Here is a 16994-nt window from a genome sequence, read left to right on the forward strand (position 1 = left end):
TGAAAGGCCAGAGCTTTATTTTGGGTCGGACTTAAGAAAACGGAAAGATAAAAGAAATGGGGACTCTAAAACAAAGCCCACCTCAAAATCCAATGAAAAGCCAAATTTTTGTTTGGGCCGGCCCGAATAAAACCCTATCCGTATAAATCTTCAGCGGCGCACTTCCCTGGGAGGAAGACTGCATCCTCTACTCCTTCAGCAGTCCGTTCACGCGCCGCCGAAGATGGTGAGCAAGCACCGGAGAACTACTCGTTTTCTTTGTCTGTGAATTTTTGTACGAATTCATGTTGTTTGTTACAGTATCGGAAATTGATGATTTTGAGTCATTTGTGTTTAGCCGTTCAAGAGGTACGTGGAGATCGGAAGGGTTGCCCTTGTCAATTACGGGAAGGACTACGGGCAGCTTGTCGTCATCGTTGACGTCATCGACCAGAACCGGGTATGACTATTCGGTTCGTATTTTGTACTGCCATTTGCTGATTTGCAGCTTGTCTTTCATTTGCTTCTGGTTTTTTTTTATATTAATGTATTTTTCGGTTCATGCTTTTTTCACAGCATTTGTTAGTTGTTATGTGTTCTTGCAGTTAGGGGACTTTACTCTTTGTGATGTGCTGTTTGCCTCACTTGCTTGGCTGTAGATCTTGTGATTTATATGCTTACTGTGATGATACGAATTTGCGCAGTATTTTTGCTAAGGGGGTATTTTAGTTTGTGATGGGGTGATAATCATAGAAATGTCGTTTGGTGTTCTGTGGATAGCAAAAGGATGCTTCTGGAATCTGATTGTCGACAATTCACATGGAGAGAGATGACCAAATGGTTTTTAATTTTCTGCATGCACTTGACATGCTCAATGGCTGAGAAAATTGTTAGCCCTTGAGGCTTTTAGTGTATCTTCTCTTGGTAGGAGAATCTATGTCCTATCCATGTTGATCAATGATTCAAATGAAAAGCCTTTTTACGGATTTTATCTTAACAGTCTGTGGAATGTTAGTCCTGGTGGAGTAAAAAGAACAAGTGTTTTGTAGGATGGCTCTTTAAGTGTGATTTGGCTTGACAGTCAAGTGCACTTATGAAATCATTGACAACCATCTTGAAATACTGTTTTATGTTAACGCCATAGTTGAATTTTTCTTAGTTTGCATATTTTAGTTTCCAATCTCTTAATCTCTATCTGGATGTGCTCTTTGCCGGTTGAATGAAAATACGGTACTAAGTTGTTTAGCCATTTGCGCAAATGACAGGCTCTTGTGGATGCTCCTGGCATTGTCCGGAGCCAGATGAACTTCAAGAGGCTTTCCCTCACAGACATAAAAATCGATATTAAAAGGGTTCCCAAGAAGAAGACCCTTATAGCTGCCATGGAAGCTGCCGGTGGGTTTATAGATTTAGAAAACCTCATTGCACATTGACTACTGCATGTATAGGCAAATAAAAATGGATGCCCTTTCTGACTCATCTTGCAGATGTCAAGAACAAGTGGGAGAGCAGCTCATGGGGTCGGAAGTTGATTGTACAAAAGAGAAGAGCTGCTCTTAATGATTTTGATAGGTTCAAGTTAATGCTGGCCAAAATCAAGGTGTGTTATACGATCCTATATTTTTTATTTACTTCATATCAGGTTAGGCAGTTATTATCTCATCGTGTACCTCTAGCATCGCCATCTTCTGCATGATTGCATAATATATGTTGATTTTCATCATATACTAGTACTTTGCTTTCAAAGTTTGATAGCCTGTTTGAAACTGCAGAGGGCTGGTGTTGTCAGGCAGGAACTTGCCAAGCTTAAGAAAGAGAGTGCAGCCTGAAGTTCATTTTTGGATTTTCCGATTTCTCCCAAGATTTTGGAAGATGCATCAGTTTATTGTGCAGGTTTCTGTGTTGTTGAACTACAGAAAAGCTTGCAGTTACTTATTTTCCTTTGAGCTATTTGGAACAAATTTTGTATGGGATATCATAAAATTCTGGCCATATGATATTAGTTGTTTTTTTGTTATTTACTATTAACTTTGCTTATACGTTTGTCTCAACTGAGTGTAGTATTAAATTTTATTTATACGGTCCAACAAGCCAACCATATCTTAAACATATGATAATAATACAAAAATATTCGGGTTAAATTAAAATTAGTTCTGAGCTTATTTTGAGTTAATAATGACTCAGAATTTTGTGAATCTGACTTGTTTCATTTGCATCTCAATGGATAAACTCGTAGATTAGTCTGGGTTTAAAAGAATGTAATTGATTTTGTAAAATGGGTATAAAATTGGATATTTTAATTTATATCAAAGATAAGTTCTCCTTTAATTATATATCAATGCAATCATTATTATTTTAATGAAAGTTTTCATCATGTGTTAAATTCTTGTTTTGAAACATTTACCCAAAAAATCAACGCTCAAATAAACTAAATATTGCATAAGATTATCGGTTTGTTAATAAAGCTGTTCCTTCATACAGAAACAATATATTGTCTTGCACAAATATTGAAGTGCCGCATAGAACTCATCAATTCCTTGGAAGGGTAGTACACCGTAAGCATTACAACATATAAGATTCTACAACAAAAACCTGATCAAGAAAATACAATTGAAAGTGTGATGTATACATGTGTCGATGCAAGCATTTTACATTTACACAGAGAATGCGCTCCACATTTACTTATCTTACCAAATATAACGCACTCACAGGTTTTACTTCCTGATCGAGAGGAACTCGAAGCTTCGAAGAGGGTCGTCCCGAGTGGCTTTAGAAGTTACTGCAGCTGCTGAGCGAGAGAAAGATGACGGCTTGAGTTCCATGCCGGTTCCAGACTGAAGTCTTTGTGTTGTAGATATACGACCATTGCCCGAAACCAGCCTGCTTGATTGCCAGTTACTGAGATCACCAGAGGAACCTGGTCTCGTGGTCGAAACAACTGCCTTCTTAGAAGAGTTGCCATTTCGCGAACTACGAACTTTTTCTGAGTCGGGTTGCTGCAGAAAATGATAGACCAGAAAAAAAGATCCAAAATATCAAATGGAGCCACAATTTATAGCATATTAACCATCTGCTACAAATATCAAGAAGCAGAAGCAGTTCTCTCAAATCTTGATGATCGATTCTTAATGGGAAAGGGTAAAGAGCAAATACCACATCCTTGGATGAAGGCACGCCTTCTGATGTTCTGTTTCTTGAATGTTCACCATGTCGTCCGGATCCTGAAACATTTCTTCTAGAGAAAGCTTCAACCGCGCCTGAAACTCTATCTCGAATATCTTGCCCAACTGAACAAAACATAAAAATATCGATCAAGCTCTAAATTCAACATTTAAAAATTTAATATGGTTCAATGATTCAGGATATATTTTTAAGTTGCTTAGTCTTAGCACTCGATGCGTACATATATATTAAATATTTTTGGCATTAAGAATTTGTGTAAAAGGTATAAAGATTATTTCAAAATGAATTTTTTTTAAAAAAAATAGCTTTTGATAATAATTTCTATGTTATGGATTATGTGATCATTTAAAAATTTGTAAGAAACATTGATAAAGAAATACTTTATTAGGATATGATAGTTATTTATTAGATACAAGTTTATTAAGATAGTTTAAACTATGAGATAAAATACGGAGAAATTATTTAAAAAATTGGAAGAAGTTGGAAAGAGGTACGAAAATCACTAATACGCCCCACAAGTTACGTAACAGATATTATGCAAGGTCAAAATTGTAAAGAAACTTTGGTATCGTATTGACACATCAAATTGGTTAGTATAAGGTGCTCGACAATTATAATATAGTAAAGATAAAGATATATGTGAGAAAAAATAATCAAGAAATTTACATGCTAGGGAGCTCATTTTGGTGAAAGTGAGATACCTGAAGTTCTTACTAGTCTTTCACCAGACGTTTCAGCAACTGCATTGCCAGTGGGATTCTGCAGAAGAATGGAAGATTACACCATTTACTAAAATTATTACAACCGGAAAAAAAAAAGGTACAACCAGCTTAAAAATAATCAAGCACTCACTCTTGCTCTGGAACTGACACCAATGTGAGGATATTTCAAGACGGTCCAATCAAATACATAGTCGAATTGGTAACCTACACAAAAATTGCTAACTGTAATTGCCAAAAACTGGAAATCCTTAACAAATGACAGCTAAAACTTTCAGTACCTTCACGAATAAATAAGTCCCGGAAGAGCCTTTTCAAGTAAGAATAATCCGGTTTGTCTTCAAATCTTAAGGATCGGCAATAATGAAAATATGATATGAACTCTGATGGATATGATTTGCACAACACCTGTAGTAAATGCAACTCGAATGAACTTGCAGCAACTGTTATAATGAAGAAAACCAAAGAATCCAGGAGGGACACTGGCCAAAATGATATAATCAGGTAACAGGTTATGCAAATAAAACTAGCAAGGTTTCTGCTGTTTTCAAGTCAAATCTTAACCCTAGAACATATGTTTCAAACATGACACCACCATGGAAAAGAATACAAATTATACATAAATTTTTTAACCTCGATAGGAGTCAACATTTTCTTTTCACTAATCTTGTCGTATTTCTGCTTTTTGGTGCCAGCTTTGAGTCCCTGCCAGGGAAGACTAGAAAACATTTCCTAGTGAGTACAGGATAAAAAGATTCGTGATAATGTCAGAGATATATAAAACTATACATGGCCAAAATCCCACATGTTCAACCAACCTTCCTCTAAGAAAATACATTAGGACATAACCAAGGGATTCCAAATCATCTCTTCGGCTTTGTTCTGCAATCATAATTAAATCAAAAACAGATAAAGGAAAATAAATCGTATAACCCGCTAAGAAAACCTACTTTCTGGATAGGGAACACTCATATGATGCATCACTTACCAACACCAAGATGTGTATTGACACTAGCATAGCGAGCAGTGCCAGTTAGGTTCTTGTTTTCCCTAAAATAAGAGGTGAAGAAATTCATCAATTATTATATCCAAGTTAGCTAAATTGCAAGAAACTCTCAGATGAACGTGACCACATTATAAGAGCAAACCATCACCGTCTGACATAGTTAACACTCATGAAACTCCATGGGATCATAACCGCAAAATTCATAAACTCACCAAGGAAGTAGTCTAATGGCTACAAAGAAGTGTGTTCAACTCATGCTTTTGTCACATCTCGAGTATGATGGAACCATGGCATGAAAGTGAATGATGTTAAACTATCCTTGTAAGCCTTAAAACCAAAAACCAAGCGGAATTACCAGACTAGGCACCAATGCACCATTTAGGTCTTAAAAAGTTCAGAATATACTCTCAGTCAGAGTCGTCGAATAAACAAAGGGTTAATTGACAATCAACAACACATGATAGCTTGACAAAAATCGACATAAGATATCACAAATTACGAAAAAGAAAATCGATGAACACTTTTCATATTCAAAATTCATTGGAAAGGCACCTGTAGGGTATGTGCTTATGGGTCTGTAGATCCCTATATTTTTTGGCAAGACCAAAATCAATGATGTAGACCTGCAACAATTACCTCAAGCATCAATAAAAATGATATCAACACCATGCCAAAAGCAATGAGGTGAACACATCAATTGTACTGCATCATTAGTATTTAACATCCACAAAAGCAAAAGTGAAGATAGCCACTAGTTTGGAATGACAGGAAAGACATTTTCTTGTCAATTATTCAAAGAATAAGCTAAACAAAAAAATCCTAGCAAAGAAACCAAATGCAATGGATCTTATAGCTTCACAATTTACACCTCAACTTAAAACTGAAATTGATCCATTGCAGTAGTTAGTGTGTTTGGATGCCTAAAAATTGGAATTTGGAATCGGATTTGGAATTAGAATTGGAATTGGATTTTAAATCCATGGAATTGGAATCCCATTTTGGTGTTTGGTAAAAATTTTAAATATAACAACGTTTATTGATAATATAAATTTTTTAATAAATGGTATTTTGTAAAATTTGTAAAGAAGACTTGAAATTTATGAGTAAGTAATGTAATATAATTTTTTGGAAAAAAAAAAACTATTTTTTAAACCCAAATCCTATGAAATCCCACGAAATCCGATCAATTTCATAAGAACTTCATTAAGTTAAATGAAATACCATGAAATTCCATCTAATACCAATCCCATTTCGAAATCTCATTTTACCAAACACCAAAAAGGTATTTATAATTCCAAATCCCACCAAATCATGTGCAAATCCTCGACTCCAAACACAGTTAAGAGTGTATTCAATGTTCTTTATCCATCATTCATTGTTGTGTGTGGAAAATGGTCGATTATATCCATTTTTTAACAATTCTAATGTTCCATATTCGAAGGGGAACAGATGGAGCAGCAGAACTACCAGCGGAAGCCCATCAAAACACTTTCAAGACTGACAGTGATAGAAAAACATACCTGATTTGCTTTGCGCCCTAATCCCATCAAAAAATTGTCAGGCTTTATATCACGGTGAAGAAAACCTCTAGAATGCATGTACTCAACTCTATTAATCTGAAAGTAATTTACAATATTACATAAACTAGAAAGTTCATAGATACATTAGTAACCTAAAGAAAAGACTTTCAACTTTTCCAATTACTTACTAGTTGATCTGCGAGCATTAATACTGTTTTCAAGGAGAACTTCCTATTACAATAATTAAAGAGATCTTCCAGACTTGGTCCCAGAAGATCTATGACCATGACATTGTATTCACCCTCGACTCCAAACCATTTCAGGTTGGGAACACCAGCTACATGACAACAGAAAGTGTCATAAAATTAGATTCACTAGATACAAGTGAATTCAATAGCATTCATACTTCATACGAGAATCATTTCAATAAAATGATCATCGTATTAATATGCAATCTGCATGAGGTTAAGATGCATACTTCCAAGTCCCAAACCCAGAGAAAAACAAAGGATGAAGAAGGGTCGAAGTTTCAATCCTCTTGAGAACCAAAAAGTGCAGTGATTTCAATATATAATCACACGCATCCCACTTCACCTCCTTAGCCCTTTAAAACCCCACTAGAGAAAACCTAACACGAAAATCGACTTTTGTGCATTGAAAGTAGATTATACTTAAGAAGTGCCTGCTTCAGATTATACGACCAAAAAACAGGTTAAGCACTCGTAACAATATCTCAAAATGATAATTCACTGAGACATGAGTAAAACGATAAAAGTACATAATAATGTTAACAATACTTAGTCTACAGTGATCAAATCATGGTTATTTCAAAATGTATCTCCAGAACTTGATATCTTACAAGAATCTATCTATTTACGTGAATTTGTACTAGTGATAGAGCAACTTACTTCCTCCTTGGAGAAGCATATAAATTTTTGATTCGTAATGAAGTTGAGGGTGTTTGGTTTTCACTGATTCCTGGAAAGCATGGTAATATGATAAAGATCAAAGTGGCAACTATATCTTACTTATGAAAGTAGCATCAACACACATCGTGTCAACTTTTTGCCGACAAACACCAAGCTTATTGAAAAAAATCTTAAAAATAAAATAAGTTGTAGAGGAGCTAATGCAAAGCAGGTAAAATAGCTAATTAAAATGAGCTGCATAAGATTGTGACTCTTCAACATCAGATAATACATGGCCGCTAGTTTTTCCTTGATAAAATACTAACTGGTTTTTTTATGTCAGCACGGTAAAGTTTGCTGAGCTACATTAGTTCAAATTTGGTGTGGTGGTACGGACATCAATATGTTTTTAATCCAGTTTCCACAAGGAAAAAAAAAATTTATCGACAAACTCTCCTTGGAAATAAAGGTTGATTCCATAGATTTGGTGGTTCAAACGTCCGGACTTCCTATATACAGCTTCTAAACTAACAAGAGATCATGGGGTAGAGAAAAACATAGATCCAAGATTTCAAAGGTAATCATTAAAAATTTCATCTTTGATATTAATCAATCTATGTGATTCCCTTGCTCCAAACTTCATTACAACAAAGAGGATGGTCAAAAGGAAGACACTGTAATAAACAAGGAAGCTTACCAACTTCACGGCTACTTCTTCTCCATTCGGTATATTCACTCCTACAATTTATTAAGGAAAAATACTCTTTTAAGACACCAAAGAGATCAACCATAGACAAGATTCCAAAATGTTCATTACCGAAACTAGAATTAAGTACCTAAATAAAGTTCACCGAATGAACCACTCCCAATTTTTCTCCCAAGCTTAAATTTTCCACCCACGACATGATCCATGGCAATCGATTCAAATAATTAAGTCCCCAATTCCAACAGTTCCACTTTAAAACCGCTCCAATTTACAATCTTGATCGATATTATTAAACCCGAAATCTCAACCAACAGCAGAGATGAAATATTCGCAGAAAGCCAAGACAATTCGAGAAACAGGAGGACTAAGGGTGGGTTCAATATTGGATCCCAGAAATCAAACAAAAGAACATCAATCAAGAGACAATACTGCTCCTTTTCCCCGAACTACATCCCAGACAAGAATACAAACCCTGAGCTAGATATCCACAATTCACAGAGTCATCAATAATCCTAGATGAATTTGCTCGAAACAAGATCGATCAACATAAGGTGTAAATTTCATTTCATTCTTTTTGCAAGGAGAAATTTGAGGGATGCGAGAGAGAGCGAGAGATTAATAACAGATTATTACTTATATGGAATAAGCTGTGGGGATATCAGAGGTTGATGATATATAATACTCCACATATACGGTCTCTTGTTTTAATTTTCACAAGAATTAACAAAAATTTATTGGGAAATTTCTATTTTATTCCTATTTAATGTATTAAAAAATAATTATACAATTTTCAAGATGTAGTTAATAGAGGTATATTAATAAAGAAATGTAAAAAAATATTACTAAATATAGTATATGACTATATATTTGGGACAAAAAAAAAACGTGGACAATATAATTGGAACAGAGGAAGTATAAGATATAATATAAGATCACACTGTAATAAATAATAATCATGATTCGATGGTTAAACGAATATTAATTTTATTGTCGAAAGTTTAACGAGATACTACGGTTTTGTTTGGAGGTGTATTTTAAATTTTTTTTTGTGTTTTTGCAAGTGAAAAAAACTTAAACTACATGTTTGGAAAAGATTTTTATAAAAGATTTTTTAGAAAGTGTTTTACAAGTATAGTTTTTAAAGAATAATTGATAAATATTTTTAGATATTTTTAAAATGGAACTATAGAAGTTAAGAATTAACATTACTTTGAAATGTTAAAATATTTATATAGAATAATTGTTCAAATACATATTTATTCTAAAAAACAACTTTTGAAACATTTCATAAATATTTTTTAAAAAACACTTTTATAAAAACGTTTTATAAGTACTTGTCCATACGGAGCGGAGCCTAAGTACTTTTGGCATGCGATACTCACATATACATAATTAAAATTTTGTGTTTGATAGTTTTTTTTAAATATATATTGTTTTGTTAGCATATGATAATTATATATTTAATACGATTTTATTGAGATGGTTTGAACATTAATGAGATATAATCTGGCCCGCGACCATATTCATGGTCTTCTCCCACCTGGAAGAGAGTTTTTGCCCTCCACAGGGATAGAACCTTGGACCACCAGACATATATACAAGTTTTTATCATCTCTGGGAGGACAAAAACTCCCTTTTCTAGGTGGAGAGAAGACCATGATTATGGTCGCGGACCCCAGAGCTGTGGCCAGATTGCCAATATATTACACCAAGAAACTCAGATAACAAATATCACAAAAACTTCTATAAGTAATAAGACGATCTCGCATGTCAATTTTGTGAGAGAAATCTCTTATTTGGGTCACCAATGAAAAAAGTATTACCTTCTGTTGGGGGTGCAATAATTGTCCCTACAGGGTAGAGCCATCGAACCATGACATTTAGGCTGCTGTGTGGTTTACAAGATTTAAGTTGCACCATTACCACCAGGTATAACTTTTGTTAAAACAGCATGTGCTCGGTTCTACAATTGGTATCAGATCCAAGGTCATGGGTTCGATTTTTATTTATTTCAAGGAGTGCAATTATTGAGAAGAAGATTGTTGGAGTGCAATAATTGTTCATGTTGGTAGAGCGATTTAACCATGTCGCTTGATAAAAGTATTAGTTTTTATTGTAAATATGATCATGATTGATCCATCTCATGGATAAAGATTCGTGAAACTGTCTCACAAAAGAACTACTCAACAAATATTATGAATGACGAAACTATAAAATTATTGATATTATGATTTTTAATGTAAATTATTATTAATCCACGTGTAAATTATTTTAATTGAATAAAATTATTGAGTATAAATATTATTTATTTTTAAAACAAAAATTAATAAATTTAGTTAAAAAAAAAATTCCTATAAATAAGGATAAAATCTAATGAAATGTATTAATCATATATTAAATTATTAAAATTTTTTTATTTTTATAATTTTTAAATGGAACTTCGTATATTTAAATCAAATGAATTGTATTAATATATCTTAAAGTATTTGAAATTTATATCCATGTTATATAATTTTTTTAAAAGAGATTTTCATATATTATATTTTTGGGAAGTAAAGGATATTAGAGTAATTTTGTTTAATTAAAAATTTAATGATTATTTATCACACCATTTATTTGTGATAAATCATCAAGGTTTAAAGTTTAAATTAGGTAACTATAGATGTGCTTTATGAGTTAATATAAGCCCTAAAAAAACAAGTAAACATGTGATTGCATATGATTATTAATATAATCATATACTTATCATAACAAGTAAACACAACCTTACTATTTCATAAAAGTTGAGGTCATGATAGAAACTAATTTTGGTGTGTCAATCACACCAAAATATATTTTTCCAATTTCACCCTAAACCTTCTATTATGAAAAATTAAGTTTGTGGGTTTAGTGATAATTTAACTTTAATTTGGTTACTTATTTTGCGTCTAAAAATGCTCAACTGTGTAGTGATTAGTGGATTAATTGATTTAAAACTTAAACTTTAAATAGCTGTCCAACTATGTTGTGATTAGTGAATTGATTTAAAACCTTAAATTTAGATAACCGTCCAACTGTAGTGATTAGTGGATTGATTTAAAATTTAAAATTTAAATAACCGTCAAACTATGTAGTTATTAGTGGATTAATTTAAAATTTCACACACGCAATGCGTATGTCACGGTCGCTAGTAATATTAATAAATGCATGCTCATGTTTTATAATATGTGCATCATTAGCATAAATAAAACTTAGTCGCATTGTTTGAACAAATACATATGCACGTATATGGTACGTCAAAAAAAAATATGCACGTATATGGTGAGATTTCTAGACAAGAAATGTATGTCGCAGTTAGCGAAAACTGATTAATCATCAGCCAGAACTCTGTAATTTTCAATTGGCATATATAATATAAAATAAATGGAGTGCTCATCACCATAAACATTGAAATTCGTGGTTTCAGTATTTAATATTCTCCAAAAATCATAAAATAAGAGCTACATATTAATATTCATAAAATATGACGACTCGATCCATATTTGCGATAAAAATTAATATTTTTGATATATTTTTATGAGTCGAATTGGATTCATGATCCATCACATAAAAATAATTTGTGAGACGATCTCATGTGAGTTTTTGTAAAAGAAAAAAAAATCAAACACAAGTGCACGTTAAATTTAGATGAATATGAATTGGATAAATTCATTTGCTAAATATTATTCTTAAATGAAAAAACGAGATTAAAAAAAATGTAGAGTGCACATTTCAACTTGTTCTTGTGTAAAGTTTAATTTGTCTTATATTACTTTTGTTAAAAAATTGTTTTATAATGAAAATTTTTATTATTGCTACCGGAAATGAATTAAGTGTGGAAATAGACCCTAAACCCTAATAATGATTAATTTAATACAATGCTATTAAAACCATGTACGTGGGTGGCCAATAATGCCTTTTGATTAAATTTAAAATATCTCCCAGGCGTTAGGTGGCCCATCTTTTTAGGCTAATGTTTCAATAAATTGTACCCTTTCTTTTTCCTTCTTTAATTATATTTTTATCCAAACTTTCAATCACTAACTCATTGCTAGGAAAAAAAAAAACTCATTACTAGAAAATGGGTTTTGAGTTAAATAGTCCAAGCAAATAGATTTTAAAAAATTCAAAAAATATATATATATAATAGGTATTTTAATTTTTATCCACAAAAATAGCACGTCAAGATAATTTTAATGCGCAAGTTTTAAAATAAAATCACGCTGATATCACTTTATAAATATCGATATTAAACCGATGAAAACGCCAAATTATGTTAGAAGAATCTTGAAAAATACATGTTTTAAAAGAGAAAATAAACATAAAGGGTCCACAAAATTAAAATGGAGCTTATCATGAAAAGATTTTCAAAGCAAGTCCGTGAAAAATCTTGAGACAATTTGAAATTGTACCCTCCAACAAGTCGCTTTTCTTGCCTAATTGAGAGCGTCTGCTCATGGCCCTCTTCTCCATCATTCACTGCATTTTTTTTTTTTTTATTAAAAAAAAGGCAATGGATTTAATCATACATATGATCAAAAAGAATTGAGAATAAAGTATCTCAAATGGAGCTGAACTCATATATTACACACAAGTGAGATTGATCTGTTTAACATCTGATGCGTTCAAAAATTTCGCATCAAATAAATTATTTCGAACTGGTAATCAATGAACCAATTTCTTCAATAAACTGAGTCGAATGATCTCAAAATATTTCTGTGTATCAAAAAAAATATGTGAGATAGCTCTTCCGGAGGCAAAGCCACTCCGACACTCAAGTTAGTGTATGATTCAATAGAAAGGGTATGAAAAGCGTATAGAAAATACATATATGAGATGTGTAAGAGCGTGTAAAATATAAAAAGCGTGTAGAAGTGTTTAATAGCATGTAGAAGGCGTATAAAAGCATATAAAAAATATACTGTAATAAGGGTTAAAGACCCCTTACTTATAGAAAGAGAGTCTCAGTCCATATAGAATTTTTAATGTATAAGGCAACTAGATTCATGCATATACATGAAATATTCTGATATATCTCTAAAATATAAATAAATATATTATAGGATTTTTATCATATAATCAATGCTATCTCCCGAAAAAAAGTGACGACGAGTGAAATGAGGAGGAACTTTGAAGTAGTTGACTTTATATTTTAGACCATGTAAGAAAATATTCTGGTTGCTAGTAATTTCCTTTGAACGTTCGTGATAGAGTGAGCTTACATGGTGCCGAGAATGTCGGGCTTTAAAGGTGGCCACGAGTGACGTGAGCTTACACATTGCCGAACTGGTTGGGCTTTTGAGGAAGGCCACGAGTGCCATGGGATTACATCGTGTCGAGTTGATCGGGCTTTTGAGATAACCACGAGTTGCATGTAATTACATCGTGCCGAGCTGATCGGGCTTTGTGGTTTGCCAGGCTGTGTTGGGCCTTATAAAGCATCAAGTCGTAGATTGGGCCTTATTGTTAGATTGCATGCCCGATATAGTATAATTGAGTCTTACTGCAAGATTGCATGTCCGATATAATAGAATAAGACTTTACTGCGAGATTGCACGTCCGATATTGTAGAATGGGGCCTTACAGCGAGATTACACGTTCGATACTGTAGAATGGGCCTTACAGCTAGATCGCACGCCCGATATAATAGAATTGAGCCTTTACTGCAAGATTTCATGTCCGATATCCGTAAAATAACCCAAACAAAATACAAAACAATAGAAGTCCAACAAATCTGATCACAAGATCCGTAATCGTTTTTTCAAAAAGGCTGCACAGAATTCATGTGAGAAGAACAATGGACTATGTTTGACCGTAAATACTTACATCTACAAACATTCAATAAAGATCTCCACTTTTCAAAAGTTATATCATGATGTTCCAAACACGCGGTGAAAATTTTGCATAATTCCAACGGTTAGATTTTCCACAATTGCTTGTGAAATCAGAACGTGCAGAAACTATGTGAGCTGTGCAGCTTGTGTCCGACATTCAGAATATGGTCCTACAAGTTACCAATCACGATCTTCACCGTCCAAAATTTAGATCACACAACTATCAACGTCCATAGCAAATTTCAACTCAATCCAACGGTTCAAATAGTCCCAGTCGTTTTCGCACATTGGCTGATGAGTAAGATTATGCTAAAATCCAAAAATTCTTCCTTCTCTTTTTCGTTCTTGAGTCAACCGTGAAGAGTAATCGTGGGTTTAGTTTTTGTTCCACAGACGGCGCCATTTGGAAGATGTGATTATAAATATTAAATTAAAAACATCAATTGATATTATATAAAGCTTCATTTGGGAGATGTGATTTTTGGAAGGAAAAGAAGGGAAAGGAAAACTTTCCTTGATCAACTAGATATTTATTTTTATCATGAGTATTTTTGCAATTAATAAGGGAAATGAGAAAAATTTTAAGTAAAGATGTAAACCAAGGTGTACACTACAAGGTATACATCTAGTATTTTTCAGAAAATAAAATTTAAAAAAGAGAAAAAAAATTTCTCCATCTCAATCAAAAATTATCTTTCCAAAAGCGGAAGGAAATGGGAGGAAAGGAAACACAAAAAAAAATAAAATTAATTTAACTCATTTCCTTTCTTTTCTTTCTTCAACTCTCAAACAAAAAAAATACATCATTTATCCTCTCTCTTTCCCTCACCTTCTTTTCCTTTCCTTTCTTTTTTCTTCCCTTCTTTTCCCTTTCTAACTTCCAAACTAAATGAAATTATAAAAAAAAAAATTAATAAATTGACGCCGTGGAATTGATGAAAAAGTTGTTGAGGAGGCTTATAACTGCAAATGGTTAGTCGTTCATTCATTCTAAAAATCTTATTGGCCTTCTACGTAATTGCATGCCCAATAAAATCCAACCTATTTTTTAATGTCAAATTGAGAAAAAAAACACCACGGCGAAATTAGTTTATCATATTTTAAAACATGTATTCGAGAAGATTAGTTTTTCTCAAAATATGATAAACATTATATAATTATATATTTGTGTTTAAAAAGAAAAAAATTTACCTTAACAATTAAATAATTTAAGTTTTTTTTAGCAATTATTTTTTAAATAATATGTGGATATTCAATTATTGAATTATATCAAGTGTTTGTGTAATCTAGTGTATAACTCTGACGTATATGTAACATTTTCCTTGAAACTAAAAACTTGGCTCAAAAAAAAAAATCTTGAACTAAAAATAAACTTTCCCTTTGGTTCTTGGCACAACAAGAAGCTAGTTAATGTGTATAAAACTGAAACAAAGAAATGAATCAATCTATGTTAGAGGATGTATAGAAGTCCAAGCAGAAGCAGTATACAGGCTAGTTCCCTTCCATCCCAGCCTTAATGTTCCATCTCTCTGCTCAAGGCTATAGCCATGTGCTGGTGGAAACATGTTCAGCATCAGTTGTGCTTGAGCCATTGAGTTTGTGCTCATCGGTATCGGGACGAATCCGTTCCTCGAAAGCTCGTTCCTCCAGTGCCTGAACTTGTCCTCCCCAGTCCTGGCAGGGCCCCCAATCGCCAGCACGTTGTTGATCTCCCTATGTAAGAGGCTGTGCTCCACTCTGTGTCGGGCTGGATTGTCGCGAGCCAAGAAATTTCCCAGAGAGTCGAAAATGGTCGAGTAATAGTGTAGGGAGCTAACAAACCTGTCTAAAAATGAGCCCTCGAATGCAATCTCTTGCTCCACCAGTGTGATCACTCGGGGGCTGATCCCCTGGAGGAGTCTCAGTGTCTTCCAGTCCGGCCCGGTTGCGTCGTATAAAGAGTGCTGCAGCCAGTGCACTGCTAATGCTTCACCTCTTCTCATATGAAGCTTAGAGATATCTGTTATTTCCCCACATTTCTTGTCTACTGGATGGAACTCAAAGTACATTCCAAGGCGCCTGGCGAAATTGGAGAGCTGAGTCCCAGTCTCCACCAGTAGCTCCATCGAGCTCCCCAGACCGGTCATTCGCACTTGCGGTGGCCCCTCAGCCCGAGTGGCCAGGATATGAAACAAGGCCGGCCATTGCAAGCCTTGCATAATATCAAGATCAAGAATATGAACCTTGTCGTGGCGATGCAACGCCTCCAAGATTGCCTGGTTCGACGTAAAATGAGCAAACTTCACGAATGGGGAAATATGGTTGTATGCTTGGAAGGCATCATGCAGAGATTTGCGATTGATCAGAGGTGAGGACACCCCCAGCCAAGAGCTGATCACCCTGCTAGACATAGCCATTGCGAAATAAGCGACGACTCTTTCTGCACAAGAAGAACTATAAGGGGAAGCAACTTGCTTAAGCTCAAGCAACATTCTGTGGGCTTCACCAAGATTATCCAGAGATACAGCAGCAGCACATTCCAACAAAAGACCAAGTAACTTCAACCCGGTTTCATCGGCTGATCTAGCATTGATCATAAGCCCTTTACCCCTCTCAAAACTCAAACTATTTTCATCTTCCTCAATCTGATGATCAGTGCACCATTGATGAGAATGGTGCTGCACAAATCCCAGGCTCCCAACAGAATCCTTTCTTGTCACGTTTTTCGGCCGTAACTCATCAAACAGCACTGAAGCCACACCCGCGCCATCCTTTGCTTGGAAATTGATGGCGTCGTTTTCGTCTTCAGTGAAGTCTTCAATGAGCTGCTTAGTAACATGTTCCACCCATTGAGACAATTCGTTTCTCTCCGAAACGTTATGAGAATCAATCCCTGAAATGCCATTACTGGGGGAGTTCATCTGCTCCTGATGTGAGCCTCCTCCAATTAAGCACCACAAAGAAGTGAAAAATGCTGGAGGGTGCAAATGGATGTGCAGGCAAGTATTTGAAGAGTGTGAAAACAATATAAAAATGAGCAAGAAATTGTCCCCGTTGAGCTAGTAAGTTAAGATATTCCCATAGCTTCGCCGGCATAGTAAAGACGGATATATGGTGGTGAATAGCTAATTGCCAAGAACAC

At 34.2% G+C, this 16994-nt stretch overlaps 3 protein-coding genes across 4 annotated transcripts; 1 reads left to right on the plus strand and 2 right to left on the minus strand.

Moving 5' to 3' along the window:
* The first annotated feature begins 109 nt into the window (after positions 1-109).
* Positions 110-1890, plus strand: LOC140883847 (large ribosomal subunit protein eL14z-like). Its single transcript, XM_073290446.1, has 5 exons — positions 110-226; positions 338-439; positions 1245-1374; positions 1467-1579; positions 1752-1890. The coding sequence occupies exons 1-5, from the start codon at positions 224-226 to the stop codon at positions 1806-1808; spliced, it is 405 nt and encodes a 134-aa protein (XP_073146547.1). The 5' UTR covers positions 110-223; the 3' UTR covers positions 1809-1890.
* A 541-nt stretch (positions 1891-2431) lies between these two features.
* Positions 2432-8659, minus strand: LOC140885142 (casein kinase 1-like protein 11). 2 transcript variants are annotated; one of them, XM_073292075.1, is made up of 14 exons: positions 8152-8659; positions 8013-8053; positions 7316-7385; positions 6596-6744; positions 6408-6503; positions 5440-5510; positions 4870-4931; positions 4700-4763; positions 4515-4599; positions 4163-4289; positions 4015-4088; positions 3864-3921; positions 3133-3266; positions 2432-2975 (listed from the first exon to the last, which is right to left on the minus strand). In XM_073292075.1, exons 1-14 carry the CDS (start codon positions 8225-8227, stop codon positions 2694-2696), a joined length of 1389 nt encoding a protein of 462 aa, XP_073148176.1. In that variant the 5' UTR covers positions 8228-8659; the 3' UTR covers positions 2432-2693. The 2 variants fall into 2 exon arrangements, with proteins under 2 accessions (XP_073148176.1, XP_073148177.1); XM_073292076.1 differs by lacking the exons at positions 7316-7385; positions 8013-8053; positions 8152-8659 and adding an exon at positions 6886-7089.
* A 6659-nt stretch (positions 8660-15318) lies between these two features.
* Positions 15319-16773, minus strand: LOC140878614 (scarecrow-like protein 23). Its single transcript, XM_073282233.1, has one exon. The coding sequence runs from the start codon at positions 16771-16773 to the stop codon at positions 15319-15321; it is 1455 nt and encodes a 484-aa protein (XP_073138334.1).
* Between the last annotated feature and the right edge of the window lie 221 nt (positions 16774-16994).

This window comes from Henckelia pumila, chromosome 2, assembly GCF_033568475.1.
Source record: "Henckelia pumila isolate YLH828 chromosome 2, ASM3356847v2, whole genome shotgun sequence".
NCBI classification, from domain to species: domain Eukaryota; kingdom Viridiplantae; phylum Streptophyta; class Magnoliopsida; order Lamiales; family Gesneriaceae; genus Henckelia; species Henckelia pumila.